The 25,049-nt window shown below is 37.5% G+C and overlaps 1 protein-coding gene across 1 annotated transcript in view; it reads left to right on the forward strand.

Annotated features, from left to right (window-relative positions):
* The window catches only part of CWF19L2 (CWF19 like cell cycle control factor 2), a 90,520-nt gene that overhangs the window by 11,486 nt on the left and 53,985 nt on the right, over positions 1-25,049 (forward strand). Inside the window, exons 2-10 of the mRNA XM_027778338.2 lie at positions 3,984-4,094; positions 4,810-4,929; positions 6,370-6,477; positions 8,801-8,920; positions 10,435-10,528; positions 11,652-11,767; positions 13,308-14,023; positions 19,227-19,323; positions 23,018-23,107. Of these exons, the coding sequence (XP_027634139.2) occupies positions 3,984-4,094; positions 4,810-4,929; positions 6,370-6,477; positions 8,801-8,920; positions 10,435-10,528; positions 11,652-11,767; positions 13,308-14,023; positions 19,227-19,323; positions 23,018-23,107 (1,572 nt within the window). The remainder of the gene's footprint in view (positions 1-3,983; positions 4,095-4,809; positions 4,930-6,369; positions 6,478-8,800; positions 8,921-10,434; positions 10,529-11,651; positions 11,768-13,307; positions 14,024-19,226; positions 19,324-23,017; positions 23,108-25,049) is intronic.

The raw sequence follows: 25,049 nt of genomic DNA on the forward strand, positions 1-25,049 counted from the left end.
GCCCGCTTGCGGTTAATACTACCACAAGTGTGGCTCTGTTCACCTTGGCAAACATTGCTAACATAGTGCTGTACAGTAATTACTGTTTTTATAGCACCTTACCAGCCTTATAGACCTTTCAGAGCCTTGATCAGTAGGCCAACAGGCCAGGTTGGATGGAGCTTTGAGCAACCTGGTCTGATGAAAGGTGTCCCTGCCAGTGGCAGGGGTGTTGGAACTAGATGATCTTTCAGGTGCCTTCTAACCCAAACCATTGTATGTTTATACTTCATCTCGTGCTTGCTGCAAAAGAGACTATGAATAACTTCATTAGGGTGATGTAACATAGCACGATGTTTGCCCTTACTGACAGGTTATTGCTTTTAATGGTCCTCTGTGTTCCTGTGTAGCATGCACAGCCATTTGCATAATTAATGCGTTACTTTGAAGTTGAGGTGTTTCAGAAATGTAACATCCTAGATTTATGAAGAAGAAATTAAAAATATTGCAATGGTGACCAAAAATGTACCTACTGTTAAGTATTCTTTTGTAAAAGGGAAGGGATAAATTGTTGGATATTTTTGTGGTATCATGAAGTATTAATGAATCTTAATGTGAATGAAATGCTTGAATTCCTGTGGGATGAGAAATGTGAAGATATTAGAGCTGGCCTTCACAGCATAGAACAATTGGTCTGACAGGGGACTTAACTGGCCTTTCTTCCTTTTCTACATTTTATAAAATGCTAGGAAGCCCTGTGTCATTATAAAAGACAAGTGGAATAGAAAAATGAGGTGTGAAGAGCTGATAAAGTAGTGTAGACAGATTTTCCTCCTCCCCTCGTATTTGAAATAATTGTGTGTGTGACTGAGGGGAAAGTATTCATCAACAATAAAAAATGAATATTGTAATTTGATGGTAGAGGAAGCTGGATAGTTTTTAAGAGATAGAAAGGATCAGAGGGTATCACTGCTAACTTTCTAGTCTCATGTTAAATACAACTCCTTTCATCCTTCTAAATCTCTAGGCAGCTTTCTTTTTATTTTACATACAGATATGGTTAAGAATCTTTTATATTTTATATCTTTGCCTAAGAAGAAACAAACTTTCACCTGGTGCTTTTGTGTTTGTGTGTTTGTTTTTAACTCTGGCGGTATTGCCACTGCAGATCTATCTTGCCTAATCCCATTTCATTTAGTATTCAGGAGACAGTCTGCAGTTTGATGATGATTTCTAGTCATTCTGTGTTTGGACTATGTATTTGTATATTTCAGGCAAAACAACAATGCATGTCTTTTATTAGGATCATGTATCCCAATTACCTAAATACTTGCCTGTAGTTTTTTTCTGTTTATTCTTAGGTAATAGATATTTCTAATAAGAAGTATGAAAGCTCCATTTGTACTGTATTTATGTTAACTTCATTTTATGCAACATATATTTGTAACTTTGGTAATATGAAGAAAATAATTTTATTTAAAATATACCTGTTATTATAGAGAAGGGTAAGAGGCTAAATCTTCTTAGACAGGCAAAGAGCATATTAAATGAAAGCATGTGGACAAGCTGATCTTGATTGGCCTTTGAGATGTTTATAGATTTATATGCCCAAGAGCTGCTAAAGGGGTGGAATGGAACTGTTGACTCCACTGCAGGTCTTTATCAAGCAAAAGTGAAATGGAGTGTACAGAAAGCTTGTCCTTTTCCCAGTCTAAGTCTTGGCAAATATTTCATGTTTACTTGTGGGGGAAACAGGGTTGCAGTCTGTTTTTGTTGTGGTTTTCCCGTCTAGAACTATATTCAACGTCCTGTTTCATTTCTATCCAGTTATAAGCTTATGTTTTGTGTATGTGTGGCTTGTCGATGTTTTGTGAGTCGGATAGCTGAGGTTATTACCCTTCACTTGTCCAATGTGGCATGCTTGGTTACTTTATTTCAGTCAGATGAATACATTTTTAAGACAGAAGGGCCATCATCATCTGTATGGACCAGAACAGAAAATACCAGTCGGTGATTTCTTCATGAGCTTTCAAGGGTGTTGTCCCCGATGGACAGATGCCTTAGGATGGCCGGGGTTAGCCAGTGAGCTCTCTGGGTCATGGAGAGGTAGCAGGAAACATACCTGCATTTTTTTGAGTCCCGGGTGGTTTTGGTGACCCTATGTTACGCTTAATAGCTATTTCACTCTCACTGGATTATAGCACTGCTTATCCTTTTATTGTTTTGTTTATTTAAAAACTGGAAAACTTTTGATATTTAAATAAATGTCACCAGCATGCTCTTAACTCATTCGTTATTTATCCCTGCTTTTTGAATTTTAAGATGTAGCATTCACCCTTGTAGGCTGTCAGCTTCATTCTAGAGATGGAAGTCCTAGTCTTGGCCTCTTCATTTGAGCTGATGTAAACTTTGTTTTGTTTTGTTTTGCCAAGTCCCTTCTTTTAAAATTAAGAAGTCAGGATAGCAGCCTTGCTTTACTTGCATTTAAGTGCATTAGAAAGTTTATCACCTGGGGCTTCTAAGAAAGTAGATGATGAAGGTTTAAAAGGGTGCTTTGTTTGGGCACAATGTGTAGTGTGTTTTTGTTCTTTGTGCCACTTTCAATATTGCTAACAAAAATGTTCAAAAATAAAGCAGCACTCCTGCCTTGTGAGTTAGCTTTTTTTTTTAATAAAAAAAAAAAATCTTATTTTTTAGCATGTATTTCTGTTCATTTGAACCCTTACAGAATACTGGTCATCCTCCTGCAGGCCTTGTTTTCTATCAGTACAAAAGCTGCAGATTTCCTTCTTGACTTACCAAAAAAGAGAAACTGGCCTGTGGTAGGGAGGTTATTGCCTTGTGCAGTGCACAGGCTTGTATCTAGAACTTGTTACAGAGGTTCTCAATGGGTTTTCTAATGTCCAGAGTTGTGGGAGGTTGTTTTGTTTTTTGTTTTTTGTTTTTTTTTTAATAGTGGTCTTTTCTAAACTTGTTTGCAGTCTCTTGGTTTATGATTGAAAACACTTTCTGGTAAAACTGGATGATTCAGGATGAAAACCAAACTCCACTTTTAGTTTTTGCTTTGATTTCAGTTATTTAAAAAATAACCCCACAAACAAAAAACCAAAACCAAGCTCAGACTTGCAAGACTTACCTCACACACAATTAGGGTTGTAATAATATAAAATAACTTTCCTCCTTTTTAATCAGGTGTAGTGATATAGTGCACTTTGGGATAAAGAGTTTTCTAATGACCAATTATATTTAAGTAAATTTGTTTGTGAAAGTCATGTTTCTGCTGAAAGTGTTAGAGGGAACTTCAGAGGCTGAAAAGGTTATTTTTTTGATGTAGTTTATAAAAAACCTTTTCAGGCATTGAAACTGTCTGCAATGTTGATTGTTTTTTTCAGAAATAATAAAAGTATTTCTAGTTTATCTCCATAACCAGAAAGGAAAGCATATTCTGCAGCCCAAAATGCTAATCTTTATACACTTGTATACTCCTTGGGAGCATTTGTATGGACTTCTGCAGTTCCAAACTTTACACCTGGCTGAGATATTTTCAAAGGTGAATGTGGACAAGGACAGGCTTGCTAACTCAAATTAACAAAGCAGTAAATGATCAGTGCTTTGTAATGGAGTAATTGCCCAGACAATCTTTTGGAATGGAAAATCAGAAGTCTAGTATATCATATAATACACAGTTCGTGAAGGTTGTAAGAACAGAGGACTTCTTGAAATGAAGAATGGAAGTTGAATGTCTTTGTATCACTTTTGTTTAGGGTGACAGGATGAAATCAGTGCTAGAGGAGCTGCAAAGCTGTAGCTTGAGGAAGGAGGATGCATAATATGTTTTAGCTAAATTTCCCCTTCAACATGTAATCCAAAAGGATTTTTATTGCAGTCCTCTAAAAGGAGAAGTCTTCAATATTTTATATGGTTGTGTCTGTGTGGCTTACAAAGGTGTATCTGTAAGTGCATGCTACAGAACTCTGCCTGATTTTCTTCTCTGTTCATTTTAGGCCAAATTTAGTTATGAAAAGGAGCAGAAGCGCAATCTGCTAAAGCATCTACGAGGTGAAGATACGTGGATGCTTGCTGATGTGAATGAACGTGTGGAACAACTGGAAAAGGTGACAGAACTCTAAATCATTGAACTGTGTTGTTAGCTTTACAGCATATTCATATGAACAAAAGGCTTTGAGGGCTTTAAGACTGTCTTTAAAAACCATCTGATTTCTGAATTCTTTATTAGCTTTTTCTAAGTAGAAATAATCTTCTACTCAAAAAAAAAGAAAATTTTCTGTCATTCGATTCCAGCTTTAGTTGATACCAAATGCAAAAGAGCAAGCACTGCCAGACAAGAATAGTCCTGTGGGAAGAAATCTGGGGAATCCAAGGCTTTGTAGCAGTCCCTTTTGTGGTCATTCACAGGAGAAGCCTTAATGGAACCTCTGAATATCACAGCCTTTTAGTGTAGAAATCTGTGCAGGTATTCCGACAAAGGACAGTTTTGTATTGATGATGCAGTGATTCCCAAAGAAATAATTTCACCAAAATAAATGTAGGGTGGAGGATAGTCTATGTATAGTTATAGTGCCTTAGTTCCAGTGAAAAAAATATTGAGAGAGGGAAGAAAAATTGGTTATGGGTGTGAGTCTTGTCCTCCCTGCCTGCCCCCCCCCCCGCAACAGAAGAGAGAGTGAGGGTAGTAGAAGAAAATGTAACTCTACCCAGCTGTGTGTGTGTTGCCTTTTTCAGTGTGGTTTGGTAAGTAGGTTGTGATTGTTTTTCGTGTATGTGGGTGATTTGGTTTACTGGATCTCATTTATGAATGTTTACTTGCAGGAACATTCTGTGCAGAAAAAAAAGAAAAAGGATAAGCATTCAAAAAAAGCTAAGAAAGAAAAGAAGAAGAGTAAGAAACAAAAATCTGAAAAGAAGGATGATTTACTTGATAGTTCTTCGGTGAGTAAGAAACTTTAAAATGCTTTAAAGGACATTTTTAAAACTGCACCATTTTAGTCTCTGTGGGTACATATGGTTAGTAAAATTACGACTCTTACCATTTTCTGTTGTGAAAAATCTGTGGCAAAGTTTGTCTTTTTCATATACAGAGTATTTAATCAATTTAAAAGATGCTGTTATGGGAGTGCTTGTGAATTTTGTAATACTGCGTTCACTCATTGGGAACTAAGGGATTTATAGTTTTTCAGCAGAGAGAAATTGAAAAAAATCCTCATTCTAGGACAGAATGGAAAAATTAAGTTTCCCTGTAGTCAGTATATGGTAGAATGATGTGTCTAAAATTGCACATACTTGACTTTGATTTTAAGCATGAGTTACTGCTGCCTATTGCTGTGGATGTTCAACCATGGAAACTCCCAACAACAGAGGATTTGTATGGGGGTCTGAAGTAAGGCTCAAACTTGTGCATTTGAATCTGTGAACAGGTGCCTTCACATTGAGGGGCACTCTGGCAAAACAGTACGGACACTGTATTAAAAATCTGGGTGCTGCTTTCTGGCTACATTGTATAAAGCATCCTCCCAGCATTTTTGTGCAAGTCAGGTGGCACTGGTTTGGTTTGTTTTTAATTAGAATTTTTTTATTTGTTTCAGAGTCTGTTTTATTGAGTGAAAGAACATGCAGTTTGATGAGATTTATTTTCCAGGGACTGGTATCAGAGGTGAACTATTTTTCAGTGTGGGAAGTAACCAAAGGCACAAATGTCGTGCATTTCCCATGGGAGTCATCAAAACACCTCAGATTACATCAGTGAGACTTAGGATACAACATAGTCCTGGCTGATATCTTCAATCCAAAGTCTGTTATTCCCATGACAAATTGATGTAAAGAGCAAAGAAACTGTGTTCAGTGGGGTCCTATTTGCTTCAAGTGTAAAATCTCGGTATACTGTTTGCAAGTGCAGGAAGTTTGATATGAAAATAGGAGGAGATAGCATGTATAGTGCTTTATGTTGTACTGTGTTACTGATTTTACTTTTTTAATGTTAAACATACCTAGTAATGAGTTTAGGGTATTTTTATTATTTGATTTTGGAATGCCATAAAAACAATCAGTTAGGGGTTTGTTTTTATTCTGACAGTTTTAATTTCAGCGGTGTTATGCTAATAAACTGCCAGTATGAATCAGTGTTATACACTGTGATGCGATGGACCTGTGAACACTATAGTGGAATATTTTGATTATGAAGGGACAGTCTCCTATGGGAATATTAATATTCTATTTTTATTATCAGTATTTTTAAGTAATAAATAGTATTATAATGGTAATGCTAATCAAGATCAAATTTGATTATCAATATACTTGGTAAGTATTGCATTTTATCAACACATAATAGAATGTTTAAGGTCTTACTATTATTTACGTTAAACTCTATTTTAGGATTCTTCAGTTGAATGGGTTGAGTCAAATGCATCACAGTCAGATAACACAGAAAAGGCTTGGAAGGTCAACAAGCAATCAGACGCTGTGAAAGAACCCTCACTGCAGGTGAGTAGTCTGATAACTATTCCAGAAATAAATTCAGCATGACCAAATGTGAGACGTGCTTAGGTTTCTTGACAGCTCTCTTGCAGTGTGTTGAACAAAACATATTTTACAGACAAATGCCTTTGTTTACCTAGGTAGATGTTACATTTCAGTCATCGGAAGACTTCTCTACCTAGTAGTTGCTTAGTATTTAACAAGGTACTAGACTTAAAGTTGCCTATCACCAATTCCTTTAATTGTGTTTTGAGGCTCTTTCTAGCAATTTAGTTTGCTTTTCTTGAAGAGGTCAGCTTAAAGATTTTGACTAGACGTTATTTTTTCTGCATAATTTCAGTGGCTATTCTACAGTTGAATTTTTGCTTCTGTAATGCTTAAACTGATAGAAGGAAGAGAGATGTAGAGCTGTTCAGCAACAATATTTATGGAATCAGTGCCTCTTTAGATCTTCCTAGGTGAATTCCGTGCCCCGTAAGTAGTGTTTATTCTGGAAAATGGAGTCATTCTGAAATGAACTGCGGTGATTTTAGTAACATAAATGTAGTCACATATCACGACATCCTCAGTTGTGTGAAAATGATGATTTTTAGTTTAGTGTCTAATTCCACTCAAAAAAAGTCCTCGTTTCTCATTCTGAATTTGTGCATCTTGTTACGAGAACTAAAACCATCTCTGAATCATATCTGCCTTCTTGGAAAAGTATAAAGTAATGAAATACAAATTCTTATGTATGTTGGTAATTTATAGTGCAAAACCAGTTTTTTCCAAGCATTTCTTGTATAATGTATGCCCTGGGCTTGTCTATTTTTGGACAAAGAATGTACTTTTGAAAGGAATTTCCTGGTCATCCCTACTTTTTGTATTTGGCTTACATTAGGAAGAAGTCTTGGAGCATGTAAATGCATCTCCTTTTTGGATTAAACTAAATTAGAAGATACGTTCTTAAAGTGCAGCTACAGTGCTCCATGGGACCAGTTTTGGACTAGTCCAGAGTGCTTACTTAAAAAACCCAAAAAACTAATCCCCAAACCACAGATCTGAAGCCTGTATAGAAGAGAGTCAGGCTGTTTTCAGTGGTGCTGTGACAGGACCAGAGGCAATTGGCACAAACTGAAACAGAAGAGTTTCTGTCTGAACATTGGGAAACAGTGTTTTACTGTAAGGGTGGCCAAGCACTGGTATGGGTTACCTGGAAGGTTGTGGAATCTCCATTCTTGCGTATATTTACAAGCCATCTGGATGTGGTTTTAGGCATCTGACTCTAAGTGACCCGGCTTGAGCAGGGAGGTTGGACCAGATGACCTCCAGAGGTCCCATGCACATCCACAACTTCTGATCCACGTTGCTTGCTAATGTGGGCATAGATACTGTTGAAACACTTACAGATAGATTATTTTCAGTTCCTTCTCTTTCCTAGAGGTGATCTTAGAAGTGGAATGTTGTGTTCCACCTCGGAAACTCTTGTGTGTTGTCTAATATAATTTTTAAATAACAGAGACAGTGTGACATATAACATCTATTTGGATTGACAACTCATACTTGAACCCTACTGAAGATAGGAAGAATTTTCTGCAAGGACGTATTTCAAAATAGGTGTAATCTTGCCATTTTCGTTCCTATACTGTCCACAGAAGTGTTCCAAATACTTGTTTTCTTAGAATAGTTCTTCATAATGTGTCTGTAACTGCTTTCTTTTGAGCCATCAGGTTTTGTGTGTATAAAGGTATTAGGTATATCTAGGCTTTTTATATGCTACTTCTCTTTAGAGAGTTGTCCTCATTTTTAAGATATCCTTGGTCTGGCTTAGGTTTTGTAAATGCAGTTTTCTACTTGTTATTGTGGGTACAGTTCATAGAATTTAGTTGTGTAACTGTTTAATTTGAGGATGCGGTTAGTGCAGTTAGATGAATCTCAGGTATTAGCTATGCTCAGTTACTATTGCAGATTTTGTACATGCTAAAAGAGTTGTAAGAGGTAGTGAAGTCAGAATTAGCAAGGTGAAAAGAGATTGGTGTAGTTGAACAGTGTTCATTTAAGCAAATCATCCACACTCTATCAGGCCTGCATATTGTCTTAAATACATTGTGAAGATGTATTTCAAACAACAGAAATACATTTATAAAATTTGTGTAAGTGAATATTAAAAAGTTGAAAGATTTGGGTTCTTAAAATCATATTTGCTTTTCATTAAAATATTCCATGTGCTTGTAAAACCAATACTGTTTATCGTAGGTAACATTTGTCAGTAGTTGCAGTGGTTTGATTTGTACCGAGGCCATGTTTTTGTTGCCAGTATGAAGACTGATTCTTTTTGTTTATTGTAAAGAGAGAAGAATGGATGAATTTAGACTTCATGTCATTGAAAACCACACCAGTAGCGGCTGTCAGAGGTGAAAGGCACAAAGAAAAAATATTGGAACGACAGAAAGCTCAAGAACTTGAGCAGGTAGGAGGAACTTTTTGCTGCATGTTACTAAATTTTGTGCAATGAATGAACCAATGAATTGGTTCAAATACATAAGTCAGTATAGTTTTTAAATTAATGCCTGGTGTGTTGCATGATAGTGATTTTAATTAAATTGGTTAGTTATTTGTTCTGTTTGAGATGGGAGGGGTTCATACAGCAGACTTAAAGAAATCTTTAAACCATCTTCTAGGTAAGAAGAAAGCCAGTTTTGTATTTACTGAGGTCTGTAATATCTGAAGGACTTCCAAGACATTTTACTTAATAACAGCGACATACTGTTCATCTGGCCTTGTTCCCCATGGTGTGTGTGTGAAAGGAGCACCACTGTTTTGTGTGAGAAAAGCTTACCTAAGCACTGTGTTTAAGCAAAAGGTGCTGAGGCTTGATTTTTCCTGAAGAAAGAATTCAGAGCAGTTGTTGTGCCTTTCATGCTGCAGTTGTGCATGAACACATGGGTGGATTAGGGCCCAGATGGGGAAGGGGTTGCTGTCATTAGATTAGTTCTCTTTACATACAGTTGCTGGCTGCTTCATTTGTTTATTCAGCTCCTTAAATGCAATGTAGTCTGATCTGAAAACATAGCTGGGGATGACTATGTAATATTTACTTGTCCACAGATCTCACAGTAGACCATTTGTTGCTGTTAGGTTTTCCAGTCAGTTACGTTGTAGCTAGGAACCAGATTGACCTGGCGCACTGTTCTTGAGTAGTATGCAGTGCTTGGGTTATTGTCTTTTGAGAGGGGTTTAATCTTCTTTGTTTTTTCCCCACATAATATTTCACCAAACATTTTTTTCTGAACTGCTGAAGGACCATTTAACATGCAGATCTTAAAACACCAGAATGTCAGCATGTGCTATACAGTTAATGACAATTTGTATGTATTCTTGATTCTAGAAGAATATGATTTTTCTAGACTCTCTCACCCAACCACTTGCTCTCTATGTGGGTTTATACCGTGTTTTGTACACCAGAATGTCTGTCCTTTCTTTGATACTCAAAAAAACATATACAACAGATGCACACAGCTTGCCAGTGGTGGAGAGGAGTTGATGATATAATGTAAACAAATGCAAAATTTTGTCAGTGCTGGAATGCCTAATCAACCCTTTTCTCCAGTGAACTACTTTGCCTGCTTCCTGAGGTCAGGTGGCAGAATGACAAAAAGCAATCTGCTGTAAGGGTGAAAAGCAGTAACTTGAGGTAGAAGTAAGAGCCCTGCAAACAGCAGTGTTTCAGATGCAAGTCTGTAATACGGCTACACTGGCAATGCAGCCAGACAGTAAAACTGCTTCTATGTAAAAACGGTGCCAGCTAAGCACATGTTTGAGAGCTTTGACTCAGGGTGGCGAGTGACGTTTATTTCTACTGGTGTTTAAATAGCACAAGTCATGAGTAAGCCGTTCTATTCCCACACAAATCTCACAGAATTTATCAAGTATTCTAGAAAATACAAACCATATGCTATGCACACAAAATTATTTCTGTTTTAGGCCATGCTATCTGAAAGAGAACTCAATCCCTATTGGAAAGATGGTGGTACAGGTTTGCCACCAGAGAAGGATGAAGCAGCTTCAGTTAAGAAAGGTAAATGGCAACTTTTAGTAATAATCTTAGACTTCTGTCTCTGGTCTCTGTGTTGCTAACAAGTTACTACTAATGTTGGCTTAAAGGGATTATGAATAGCATGTAATAAAGTAAAATTTGGATGAAAATTCAGTAGTGAATATTGAGTTAATATAATTGTATGTTGTTTTGCAGAATTTCTCTTCAGTGTTGTTTAATCTTGAGTGATTTGACCTTCAATATCTTTAAAGAAATTCTCAATTTTTGACTAATTAAAGGAAAGCATGATTTAACCAAGACAAGATAAATTGTCATCTTATTTGGTTCCTTTCATTCCATTACACAAATTATCATTTTAAAATATTCAACCACAGAATTCTGTGTCACATTGAAATGAAGTACATTACAGATGCAGTTTGTGAAAAATATTATTTCTGTAACCTTTTCACTTGTTTCCATACCCTAGGGTTATCCTGCCTATTTATTTCCAGCAAGAGCAGTTAGAAAAACATTTTTTTATAATGTCATGAAGCATTTATTATGTGTTAAGAAGAGTCCTTGTATTCTGTCAACAGGGAACAGCAGTGTCCCTGGCTTTTCTCTTTGGGAGCCTTTCCCTGTGGGCAGTCTGTTCTGCAAACCATTAGCTTCACTTTTAGGAGTCGTAGAAACCAGCGATCTATAAGGGGTGACAGGTGTCAGTGACTGTGTCCTGAATGTTAAGACCACTGTTAGATTCTCAAATGGAAAGCAATGGGTTACTCATTAATTTTCTGAGAAGGGGAATGCACTTGTTGGTATCTAGGGGGTATACCAGAGAATGGACACAGAAAGTGGAAACAATAAGAAGGTTCTTTAATTTCATAAAAAAACCCCACAACTTCTCATATGCCACTCCTGTCTTGGAAACTGCTTTTGCATTCTATGATGAAATAGAGAAACTTAAATCAGTGGTATTACTAAGGTATATCCAGAAGTAACTCATAAAAACATGTAATTGTATTATTATATTCTATTTTTCTTTTGCACCCCTTCCATTTTTACGTTAAATTTAGGTGAAGGTTCACTGTCACATACAGACTGTAAGCTTAAATAGGAATACATACTGAGATATAAAATGACCTCTTGTTGATTTCTGCTTTAGTTACAGTGGTTGAAGATGCTGGATTAAGTTGGTTACGAAAATCATACCAAAGGATGAAAGAGCAGGCTGAGAGAGAGAAACGAAATTTTGAGGAAATTGTGGCTGAGAGATATGGGGTAAGGATCTTCAATTAATTTTTTTCATACTAATAGATGTTTTGAAAAGGTTACATTCATGTAAAGACACAAAAATTTAATGTGTAGTGTAAGACATAAGGAAAAAAGCAGGAAAAACCAGCCTCTGAAGCTTCTCTCAAGTGATGAATAGGTTAAAGCTGCCCAGCCTTTTATATATTTTTTGTTAAGTATTTTTTAATATATGGGGTCCTATAGCAAATGTAAAATAATTATCTTCCACATCAGGAGGTTCAAATGATCCCAGTTACAAAGTACCTCAGTGCTTCCAAAGTTATGATGTATACTAGAAAATCTATTTTGTTCTGCGCATAGCAGATAATAGTGCACATTGTGGACAATAACAATGCCAAGATAATTTGGAAAGCTGTGTTAGATTTTACTGAACATGAATCTTCTGGCTTGCTTGCTTTTGAAGGATTTAAGTGTCTTCACAATTTATTTTTAATAGAACAGTCTGCCATAACAACATTAACTCTTTAAAGCCTCCTGCATATTGTATTATTGTCTTTAAAAGCATTGGTCAAAGGCGTGCGGTATTAAGTCTTGGCCATAGTATAACTTTTGAGTTTTCTGTGGGTTTTTTGATTAGGCTGGTTTTGTTGTGGAAATTTTGGATAAGACAGTATGACTTCATACTATTGTCTTGGAACTGAATTGTAGTTACTCCTGGTTGCTGATCACCATATTGGTTTCATCAATGGTAGAAATTACTTGGTGCCAGTGGTTGTAATGAATACTATTAAGAATCTTTCTCAAGAAACTAGAGTTCAAACAGCATGAACCACTCTGGCTGCCGAAGTACAGGATAGTGATTGAAAGAGATCCCTGCTGGATATGCTTTGGTGTGTAATGTTTTGAGAGAGAGGGGGATGGGGGGTGGGGAAAGTAATTGGTGGCTTTTACTTCAGCTCAAAAGAGGGAAGAGGAACAGTCCACGTTTTGCATAGTTGCCTAATGGGTAGAACATTTGTCCGGAAAGCCAGAGACAGGGGCTCAGAGCCTGTTTCAAGCTAAAGATTTTGAACCTGCTATCCTGTGTTTTTAAGAGTTTAACTAGATTGTAAAATGGTTTACTGGCAATGTCAATTGGTTCTGTAGAAGCTGAGCATCTGGTGAGCATAAATGCAAAGTTCATGAGTAAGAAGGAGGAAGCCTTTCTTCTTAGCTCAAGCCCCTAATCTTCAGGTTGCAAGGAGGAGACAGTTCTGAGGCTCTGGACCCTGTTCTCAGGAGTGCTTAAGCACTTTAACTTTCATCCTGTGCCTCTAAAGTAGAACTAGTCCAAGGGAAGGGATCAGAAAGCCTTCCCAACGGAGCATGTTAGACATGGAGCTGTAAGTTCCCTTTTTTTTTGTACTGGTCTTCCTTTCCACTCCATTGTTCATGCCTTGCCCCTTTGCACAGTGACTCGTTTTCACAGAATGGTGCCTTTCTTGTAATACTTTGTAGGGAAGTTCACAATACCCCATGTTCTTAAAAGCAGTATGACTTTGGGTTTTTTTTTTTCCTTTTCTTATAGTCAATGGAGGTATTTCAGTCACGATTAGAAGAAGCTGAAAAAGTTGCATCCAGAAAGGAAAATTACCATAGAGGTGGTGGAAGATGGAAGAAAACTGACTATTTAGAAAATGAGAAAGAGAAGAAAGAACACCATATGAGGAAGGAGACACGAGATGAAGATAACAGGAACATGTCTGGGGGCTATACTAGGGAAAAGTATGGCAAGGGATGGGCACAAGAAGACAAAGGTTACAGAAGAGATATATCAAGAGAAGACCAAGAATATGGACACAGTAGCACAGACTCAATATTGAGAGGCTGCAGCTCCAAAACAGAAAAATACTCTGATGAAAAACAAAGCCAGGAAAAGAGTTCATCTCTAAGCAACATGAAACACAAATTTCTGAAACCCTCTGAAGATGATTTATCCTCTTACAGTGCACCTAGAGACTACAAGTCACAGCAGTCCTCTTCCAAACTGCCGGTTCATAGTTCTTTGGGCAGCCGTTTCCAAAAACCTAGTGAGGATACTGCACTGTGGACCAAAACACACACAGGAGATAAAAATGAGAAATTAACATCTGATCAAAAATCATCAGGTACTAGGGAACAAACTGATGACAATAGTTGGGAAAGAACTCGAAGTGATGAAAAAGAGGAGTCGCGACAGGACTACCCAAGTGATATATCTGCGAAGAAACAAATGTTACCCGATAGTAAAACATCATGTTTTAGGTATTTTACAAACATGTTTACTTGTCTTTTATTTGCTGTATTTTTCATGGCAAAGTATACTGGAAACACTGCCTTCTTTGTAGAGTATTAGATCTGATCATATCAGATCCCTTCAATTAGAAGAAAGCTAGCCTCCCAGCTAGGGGCAGTTAAAATGGACCACTGTAGAAGTAATTGAACACACTCTACTTGTCCTGTCTTGTCAGCATATTTGAGAATTGCTTATGTTAGAATATTTTCTGCTTCTTTCTGATGTTAGGTCATACTGCAGTAAAATTGGCCCCTTAGGCAAAAATCCTGCAAAACAGTATCTTAACTGCTGTTGAATTTGTAAAAGACAAACTTGAAATGTTAGGAAATGCTGACTAAAAACTGAAATAATTAATACAGCAGGGATGTGTTTGCCACCTGTGAGATGAACTCGTATGCTACAGTAGTGGCATATAAAAACTAGTTAAAGGTATTGATTAGAAAAGCACATTTTATGTGGAAAAGAGGAGAGATGAATAGTAGTCAGAAGAGAAATGCAAACTAATATATGGTAGAAAGTTGAGTTTGCCTGACTTGCTTTAGTGAAAGACAATAGAGATTTGTAAGGAGAGGTCATCAGAAAAGTAAGTTGTAGATGGCTGAGCTTTTGCTCTGCTTGAGGCCACCTGTTCTCCAGTATTACCAGCTTGCTGGTTCTTCCAGTGATAGGAGTGGTGTGGTTATTACTGGGAATGCTTTCCTTCAGACCTTCCCAATAACAAGCAGGCATGTGCAAAAGTATTTTAGAGTCAGGATGGTGTTATTTAGTTGCTTGGGAAAGCTGGACAAGTAAATATTCTTGGTTAAAGTATGAAGAAGGATGGTAAGATTTGGCTGGAAACAGCATTTGATGAAATGTGATCAAGTGTAATTCCTTCTTTCTTATAGGCTTATGTCAGTTATTTTCAGAAAAAAACTTATAGTGGGGTTATGAATTTAACTTCGTTGGATTCTAATAGCAAGACAGTACCTTAAAGGTATTTATTTTATTTACAACTGTTCCTACATGTAGTACTTGCAGATTCCTCACTGTGTATTTACAAAGAAAAATTGTACATTAAAAATGAGCATGACTAACTAGAAGCAGGTAGCTTAGTCTACACAATTCTTTGCGTTGTATAGGTTGAGTAATTTTTCCACATTTTACTTGTGATAGTTCCTACTTTGATAGGAGCCAATGAAATTTACATTTTCTTTGATAGTAGGGAGATTAAGCGAACATCAAGGAAACAATTTCTCTTATTTATTTATTTATTTTAAAACCCCCATGAGTTTAAATAAATATCATGGCAGAGGAGTAGTTCTGGATTCTGGCATGAATAGTTTGTATGCACTGTGGGAAATCCTACTCGTGTTTGTCATGTCTTGTTTTATTGTTTATTTTAGGATTTGCCTAGGTGTTACTTTGCTGGAAAATGAGAAAGAAGCCTTTATAATTGATTTAGCTATCCTGAAAAAAAAGATCTTGTCTCATTAAACCTGTAATGTATGAGATATTATTAGATATTCAAATTTAGTCGTTCTCCTTGTTTTTCTAGATATTGCCCTGAAGTGCTGGGGTTTGCCGCTCTAAATGTGCTTTTTAAACTTCTGATTAGAATGAATCCCTGTATGTCTGAGCTGAAGCCTATGAGACTTCCTCAGCTCTTGAGTCCTGGCTTGTTCATGACTTTGTTCAGGTACAAGGTCCGCACAATCCACAGCAGTTTTCTGCCTGCTTTGGGTAGCGTGTTGCTTTCCATAAGGAAACGTAGTTATTCATGTAAGGAGGGATGTGTGATGAGCTGAGAGAGTGCATCTGCCTGCGGTTCAGGCACAGACTCCATGAATATGGAAATCTACACTTAGAACTATGAGTCTGGGAAAAAAACCCACCCTGTTATGACTCTTTTGTGCACATAAAAAGGCATGATTATGCGTGATTAGTCTTACTTTTCATCCTAAATATCATGTTTTTTTTTAAAAATAAAACAACAACAAAACTTCAAGGATTAGCACCTAATAGTCTGTGTAAATGACACATAATTCTTTAGTAAGTCTACCTTCATTCTCAGTTTTGTTTCCTCTATGACTTCCAGAAGGAGAAAGCAAGACCTAATAGCAGTGTTGTACAGCTGATGGCAAATAGGAGTTCTGACATCCAGTATACTTTATTTAACTGTAGTGAACTGCTGGTTTGGATTGGTGATTGTCCAAAATGCAGAGACTGAGTGAGAGAGACTGTGTGAAGACCCTGCATCTTGGTTTTTTGGTTTTTTTTGGGGGGGTTGCGGTGGGGGGGGAAGATGTGGAGGCAGGTGTTGCTTTGCGTGTGTGGTGTGATGCCCTCAGCACGTGACAAAGTGCATACCCAGCTGCTTGCTCATCCTCCCTCCTGCACAGGGAATCAGAAGAGCAAAAGGGAGAAAAACTCATGTACTGGATAAAGACAGTTTAAGAAGCGAAGGAAAGAGACAAAAACAAGTGATGCAAAGGCAGTCAGTCACTTGCCACCTCCCGCAACCAGACTGATGCCCAACCAGTCTCTGAGCAGCAGCTGCTTTGGGAAGACTGCTCTTGCCAGCTTTTATTGCTGAGCGTGATGTTATGTGGCATGGGATATCACTTTAGGCAGTACGAGGTGGCTGTCCTGGCTGTGTCCCCTCCCAGCCTCTTGCTCCACCCCAGCCTCTTTCCTGGGGGTGTACAGTGAGAAGCAGCGAAAGCTGTGAGGCTGGGTAAGCACTGTTCAGCTACGGCCAAAACACTGGTCTGTTACCAGCACTGTCACCAGTTAATTCCAAAGCACAGCATCATTACGGGCTACTATGAAAAACACAGACTCCACATCAGCCAGACCTAGGAGAACATAGAGTTATTGAGTAGAAATTAGAGATGCCATTGCCTCATTGTTTTTATCATAAAAGAAGCAACTGTTCCTTGACAGTCTTATTTTTGTGGTTGGTGTTTTTTGGGGTTTTTTTGTTAAATAATGTTTTGTTAAATAATGGTGATGAACTTTTTTCTTTTTTTTTATTGCAAGCACAAAACCTGTACCTTCAGCTTTCAGCTTTTAGTTACCGCATCTAGTAAGTGCAATGCAAATTGTGACTGGACAGAGCTGCAGATTTTGGGAAACTGGATTGTGTATGGAAGTGGTTTGCTTATTGAAGTTCAACTAACTGAATTATTATGATAGAGAAGATAATTATTTTCTTTTCCTCACAGTAGAGAACTAAGCATAGAAACTACCTGCTATTTTCTTTTGTGTGTTTTGTTTTACTACTGTTAAATCCAATTGTGCACCATCTTTGATATTTTAATTGTATTTCTTAGCCCAATATAATTACTGAGCTGACTTATTAGTAAAGTGGAGATCACTTAGGCCTGGAAAACCATATAGCCTCTGCTTATTGACTTAGTTATCTCTATGTTTTTTTAAGCTGACTCCTAACTCCTTAGCTTCTGTGTGTTTGAGATAGCATATGACCTGTCTTCCTGTTTCTTTCAGTGAGAACTGTCTGGTTTTTTTGTAGAATTGTGTGGAAAATCCTGGCTTTTGGGAACATTTCAGGTTTGGATATGTGGGGTAGTTATCTGTTGGGAATAATTTATAAGCTGCTGCTTTATTATTCTTCCTCAAGTTTCAAGTCTTGTAATACATGTACTCTTTCTATGGTGTTGTCAGTCAGTCACAAAAAGTAAGTCTTCATTGATGTGAAGGTTTGGATTAATAGGTGTTGCTGGTTCAGTTCCTCATCTTTCATGCTGACAATGTACCTTGTAAATTTTATCCCTTCTAAGGCACAGAGAGAGTTTCTTCAGCCTATAAATCAAAGTGTTTTGGACAGTTATGACACAGGTTAATTAAAAGTGCTGATTGGATGTCCAAGGGATCTCCCCAGAGGAAAAGTCCATCCAGCTAGCGTTTGCTGAAAATCACACTTAATAATGTGACTGCCTCAGAGTTTAATTTGAGACAAGATAAAAAGCAAATCAAAACAATGTCTCTAGTCTCAAAAAGTTCAGGCAGTGATTCAAACATTAGCACCACTTAATAAAAGCACGTATGAAGTAATAAACACCTCTTGCTCTCTTTACTGAAATAGGCTGCCTTGTTTTGAAAAGTGTAGGTTAACGAGAAGTGAGAACTTCATCTTTGAGGGTTCTGTTTCTGGTGAAGTTAGTGTAAGTGTTTCTGCTGAGTTTCTGGGTTTTGGATTGAGCATCTTCAAAACAGACAAAAGTAACTTTGGTAATTTCCTCAGGGCTGGGGTGATCTGGCAGTTAAAGATTACACCATCTTCAAAGTTCTCCCATTCTTCAAACCCTACAGGGTTAGGTTAACCATATTGAGTAGTGGGTGGATTCTCTCTCTCTCTCCCCCTGCACCCCCCTCATAACTGTATTCTGTGTGTCTCTTGTGTTAAACAACTGACTTTGAAAGTAAAATATCTTAGTCTTTCCTAGGGTTAGAGAAAAAGAGCCAAACTTGTTTGATGCCTCTTTGCAATAATTCTTAGAGACCTTATTTATTATCATAAGAACTCATACACTGACTTTTAATATTAAAATTAAGATACAATACTATTAATTACTAGCTGTAGCTTCTCTAAGGAGACCTGGTATTTTAAAAATGGTACCAGTTAATTTTCTGTGGAAGTTCTACCATATCAGCCAACATCTTTAGATGCAAAGATTGTACTGTGAGCAGGTACGTGTGGGCATATAAATAGCTTTAAAGTGATGGAAGGCTATTTGGCATACAGAAGAACTGGGAAATAGGTGATTTTGCTGGAGCTGCAAAGTAAAAGCATGACCAAAACCAGAAAGGAGAATTAGAGTGGGTTAAATTATTCTTTCTGCTCCTCTTTTCCTTGCTTTTTGCCTGCTCATGCCTGCTGCTGGCTCTTGACTGTTCTTTTAATGCTGAAAAAATGTTCATAGTTAGCGCTTTTCATTTTAATTGATCTCAAAAGTAGAAGGGAACATACCTTGTAAAAATTTTGTTCAAGCTTTTTGGTTTCGGAGGCATTGGCAACTTCTGACTGCAAATACGTTTTTATAATATGTCGTTATCAATTATTTTGACAATAGGAGCATAGGTACCAGTACAGTAGGCATGTAATACTTAATTACACAAGTGAACACTACATTGTTTTTCTATGGGTTTAATGCTGCTGATGTTTTACAGATACACATCAAAGGATGAGCTGCCTCAGGTTCTTAGTGAAGAGGAGATGAACAGACTGGGAGCAAGGATTGTGAAAGCAGAACTCATGGGCGACATGGTAATGTCTTTGGAAAAAAATCATGATTTCCTGCAATTTTTCTTTAAAGCTTGTAGTGATATAGTCGTTAAAAAAAAAAAAAAAAAGTAATGATTCAAGCAAATAAAGTCCTGCAAATTTTGATCAGGTAGGATTTGAAGGTACTGCTTTTAGTGTAACTTCTGCTTTAAATGCAATGATTCATAGACTAGAGTAGAGGATTCAGGTCCCCAGGTTTTGTAGGCTAGGCAGCGTGTCCCAAACCAGTTGTTCTTTGCCTTTTTTTGTAGCTCTTAATGTCTTTTTATTAATCAGGGAGCAAGTGAAAACTACAAAGCTCCCAGTCTGTGTTACAAGGTAGACAGTATCTGGAGCTTTTGTTATTTCGTCAGCTTTGTCACAGGTAGATGCTTGTGGTCCCTAAGTCTGATGTATAAGCATACTTATTATTATATTGAAATGTGAAACTGAAAGGGACCCATAGGCCATTGCATCCAGCTCTGCAATGAGAACAGCTATGTAATGCTTTGTGGTGAGCTCCACAAAGTATCTACCCTGAATGAGACTGGGTCCATGGAGCTGAGATAAACAGCTGCATGTTTAATGTTGCTTTAGAATGCTTGTTTCAGGCAACAACCTGAAGGATCAAGAATTTCACTCTTTTGGAACACTCTAACCTCTGGAAGTATATATTTTTTTATTACATTAAGTATGGCTGTAGTGAGTTAATTGCATTCAGTAATACTGCCTGTAAGTTTCAGTTACAAGGTCATAGTCTGTTAGTTTTTAAGCTATGTTTTTCAAGCGCTCGCTCTGAATAGCTGCTCTTAAGGAAGTACTCCTGAAATTTTTGAAGGATATAATAAAGTAACATTTTTTAGAAGTGAATTCTATGACTATGGACCTTTGTATTTTCACCTTGCCTATTGTGACAGTCTATTTTCACCAAAATCTGCATCACTAAGATGTAATAAATGAGACCTAATGAAGACCTAATTAACCTAATGAAGTTCAACAGAGGCAAATATAAGGTCCTGCACCTGGGGAGGAACAACCCCATGCACCAGTATAGGCAAGGGGTTGACCTCCTGGAAAACAGTTCTGAGAAGGACCTGGGAGTTCTGGTGGACAGCAAGTTGCCCGTGAGCCAGCATGTGTCCATGTGGCTGAGAAGGCCAGTGGGATCCTGGGGTGCATCAGCAGGAGCATGGCCAGCAGGTGGAGGGAGGTGATCCTCCCCTGTGCTCTGCCCTGGTGAGGCCCCATCTGGAGTGCTGTGTCCAGTTCTGGGCTCCCCAGTTCAAGAGAGACAGGGAACTACTGGAGAGGGCCCAGCAAAGGGCTACGAAGATGATGAGGGGACTGGAGCATCTCCCTTATGGGGAAAGGCTGAGAGAGCTGGGCCTGGTTAGCCTGGAGAAGACTGAGAGGGGATCTTATCTGTGTCTACAAATATCTTAAGGACGAGTGTCAAGAAGATGGGTCCAGGCTCTTCTCAGTAGTGCCCAGCAACAGGACAAGGGCCACAGGCACAAACTGCAACAGAAGAAGTTCCTTCTGAATATGAGGAGAACCACTTTACTTTGAGGGTGATGGAGCCCTGGCACAGGCTGCCCAGAGAGGCTGTGCAGTCTCCTTCTCTGGAGACATTCAAAACCCACCTGGACTTGACCCTGTGCAACCAGCTCTAGGTGACCCTGCTTTAGCAGGGGTTGGACTAGATGATCTCCAGAGGTCCCTTCCAACCCTGACCATTCTGTGAATATGTGTTACAACCTTGTGCCAAATTAATATTTCCTGAGAGTCATTAATTCTTTGATTTGTGGGAAGTTTTAGGATGTTTGGCGTACAAATTTATTGCTGGATTAGAACATGGTGGTGGTCTGTGTCAAAGCCCCTATCACTTAATTTAAATTTTGTTAGAAGGTGTCTATTTTATAAGTATTTTCTTTTCAAACTGATTTTATATTATGAATTCTTTTTCCACAGACTTTAGACACAAATGTGTGTATGTAGCTTTATAAAATTTGAATATACCTTTTCTAGAAAACCTGTCCATTTGAAATTTTATCAGCTTCAAAAATGAATTAAAAGTAACGTCAAGCAGTATATTTGCTAGTAAAATATAATAAGTGTTAAATGATTTGGATAGATGCATCCATGTTTTAATCTGTAGTTTTCCTAGGTAACATATAAAAAATACACTACCATGGAAAAATATGTTTATGAATATAAGTATATGATAGGTTTATGAGGGGCTGGTGTTATTCATTTAAGATATTATTTTAAGACATTTTCCCACAGAGGAAAATGACTGAAGCTATCTATACACTACTTGCTATAAAGTACTAGTGAGGGGAAGGTTTTCCAAAGACTCTCATGGAGAGCTGCAAAAATTTGTAAACTTTTTTTTTTTCTACTGCTTAGCATCAATAGCATTGTCCAAATAAAAATTTGGGCACAAGTGTGGGTCTTTCCAATCTTGAACGGTAACTGAATAAGAGCAATTTGAATAAATATATATAGATGTTCTGTGGAGAGAGTGTGATTCTTTTATTATTCTACCATTTTGGTTTATTTTTGTCAAAATCTTGTAGCAGAAGGCAACATTATAATTTTACTGTTAATTTTATATATACATTTTTGTACACATGTACTTTCAATTAACCTATTTTAAAACGCCCCACAAAGCAGCAGAGTAGAAATAATAAAATAACTAATCTTTATCTTGCTGCTCTTTAAATACTTTTTCATGGACTTTGTCTGATCAGATTGAAAATGCAGCTTGTTTAAACAAGTTAATTCCCACACAACATAACAGATGGTTATGTAACAGCATGACCTGGTGGCTGGACCTCAGGTTGACCATGTGGGACAAATTAAATCTGAATCTGTTTTTGTTACTGACTTGCTGCTTGGTGTTCATCAAATGATGAATTTTGAGGAAGCAGGTATAGGCATGATTGTTGGAGTCCAATGAAAATGGCAAAGTGGTCAGAGTATAAAGGGTTGTATTTCTTATAGGTTGATCGGTTTTCACTTTGCAATTCTTAGCAAACCAAAGTATTCTGAAATGCTTGTACTTACTTAATAAATGGGGATGAGAGCAGGAGCATGAAAAACAATTTACACAAGACTGTAAACAGTTCTCATTTTCTACCTGTCATCCATTTTAATACCCAAAATAAGTTCTTAAGTACCAAAGTCACACATGTGGTGTAAAGAGATGTGAAACTGTACAGCAGAAATGTGAGAGCTATTTCCCTAGACCCACTGTGTGCATGTGTGTGTATGTTTGTGTGTGTATATGGATATATAAATAACTAATAGGATATGTAGCATAACCTGGAAAGTTTATACACTTGATGTGTTCAGGCAGCTTTATTTAGCTTTCTATACATAAAGTAGTATCTATGCTTAGCTACACAAAGCATTTATTAGCATAACTGAATAATGTTTAAACGTAATTTTTCTGGTGCTTTTATGACAAGAAATGCTTCTATACTTTAGATGCCTCTGTTCTAAACAATTTTTATAATTTAATCTTCAGTAAAGGATTGTGTGAATTATATTGATGTTTTCTTTAGTCTTTTGTGTCATTAGAGTTTAAAAAAAATCAAAACATGAACAAATAGCATGAATAGTTAATTTTGATATAAAGGTCTCTAGAAGTTTAAAATCGTTCAGCTAATGAGTACTACCACTTTCTTTGAAGGAGTTAGCTTCAAAACTTCAAGCAGAACTTGAGAACGCTCGCAAACTGAGAGAGACTCAAGGGCAGATTCCAGCAAAGTCTGGCAGAGAGGTAAGGGGAAAATATTCTTCTTTTCTTGTGCTAACACAATGGTATAATGCATGTAGCTGCTGAATTATGGGCAACATGAAAGGTACTTGGGAGAATTACAAGGTGTGACTTTAGGTGAGCTACTGTTCAGACTGGATTATACTTTTTGGTGGTAAAGAAAACTTTTTCCATTGTACTCACTTTAGCAGCTTCCATAGGAATTTTTTTTTTGGTAATATTTTCTCAGCAATGATATAGACCTTGCATTAAGAATAAAACTGGTAAGTGTCGTGTTGTTGACTGTGCTGGCTGTTACATAACCGGTCTCTGAAGAAGCTGGCACTTCCAATGTGGCTGTTTTTAAATGGTGGTATTCAAGAAATGTATAATCTTCTTTCCATACCAACTTCGATATAGCTACAAGGAAACAGGGTCAGTATCTTCATTTGTGAGCTCTGTCCCCATGATGGAGAGGAGACTGTTAGGCAAAACCTAATGTTCTTTTTCCATTTGACCCCAATTCCACAGTGAAAATTCAGCTGCAAGTCAGCTGAGTTTGAAAAGCTACTAATACATTTTTTGAAAAGGCTTCATCTCGGATCTCATACCTTAACTAGTATTTCTCCAGTCTTTAGTAGACAGACTGAACTGGAGGTTAATTTGTGGCCTCTTACTGACTGCGTTGTGACAATAGTGTTAAAGTATAAAGTCTCAGGCCTTGAATTCGCAAGAATTTAAGATTACAAAAGCTCTGTGTAGGTAGGCACTGCTTCATTGCAGTGCAATTCTTAGGCGTGTTTTTCATGTATATACAAAAAACCCTGGATAAGGCAGATTGGAATTGTATAATAATACAGGAAAAAATCCGTTCATATTTTTAGATTTCAAAGTAGAGGGCATGTTATGGGTGGTCCTCATAAATGTTATTAAAGACCTGTTCCTTAAAAATTGAGTCAGGAATAAAAGTTTTGGTCAGCCTTAGTCTTAACTGTTGTTTTATTTTTATCTTAATTTTTAATTAAAGGATTTTTAAAACTTGCAGCATGTAGTCATTGCCAAAGTACCAAATGTAAATTCTACTTGAATTTTCAGGAGGAAAAATAATTTAAAAAACCCAACAAGTTAAAACATATTTAGGATGAGGCCTCTCTTTCTACCTGTCTTCATCCTGACAGGGATCTCCTCCTTACATGTAGAAACACCAAGCTCAGCAATGCAAAAGTTTTAAGGATTCAGATGGATCAACTGACAGAGAAGAAATAGTCTGTAATCTTCTGGCCTGACATGGGTCCTAATCTACCTCTGGACTGGCATCTGAAAAGTGTATGGGTAGTCCAGTAAGAGTCTTACTGAAGAAGAAAGGTGCGTTACAGACTTGGCTAGATTGGAAATACCATCTTGCTTTCCTAAAGCCTCAAAGGGATTGGCTTAGTCATTTCTGTTCATGAATATCCTATAAGAGAATTATGGTTTATCTTTTGTGATCCTGTCCATATTCAGTTTTGCACTCTTGTGTGCTTTTTTACTCAAGCAGGGTCTGGGGACTTAACAGGCCATGTCCACTCCTTGTCCTGTATTCCCTTTAAACATGGTGAAAATGGTGTGAATACCCCTCGTCCACCCCCTCTTTTTCTTCCTCTCCTGTGGGAGCTGGACTAAGCCCCCATTGACCACTTCAGTATTGTGATTGATACAAGCTTCTTTAGAAGACTGAAATGGTTTAAAAACAGGGCACTTTCCTCTCTGAAGGATGAAAAATGTCTACCCTTGTGATTCCATGTTGGCATTCTCTGAAGCTCAGGATCTGCTTCTTACATAATTCCAGATGCAGAACTTGGTTTTTAGGTCTGTTCATCTCAGAATGCTTATTTTTATGTTAGTCTTGCAGAAACTATCTTTAGTTTGTGAGAACCAGGGCTGTTGACAGTCCTGTTGTTTTGGGCTTTCCATGGTTTGCCAATGC

The sequence above is a fragment of the Falco peregrinus genome, chromosome 4, assembly GCF_023634155.1.
Source record: "Falco peregrinus isolate bFalPer1 chromosome 4, bFalPer1.pri, whole genome shotgun sequence".
Taxonomy (NCBI): domain Eukaryota; kingdom Metazoa; phylum Chordata; class Aves; order Falconiformes; family Falconidae; genus Falco; species Falco peregrinus.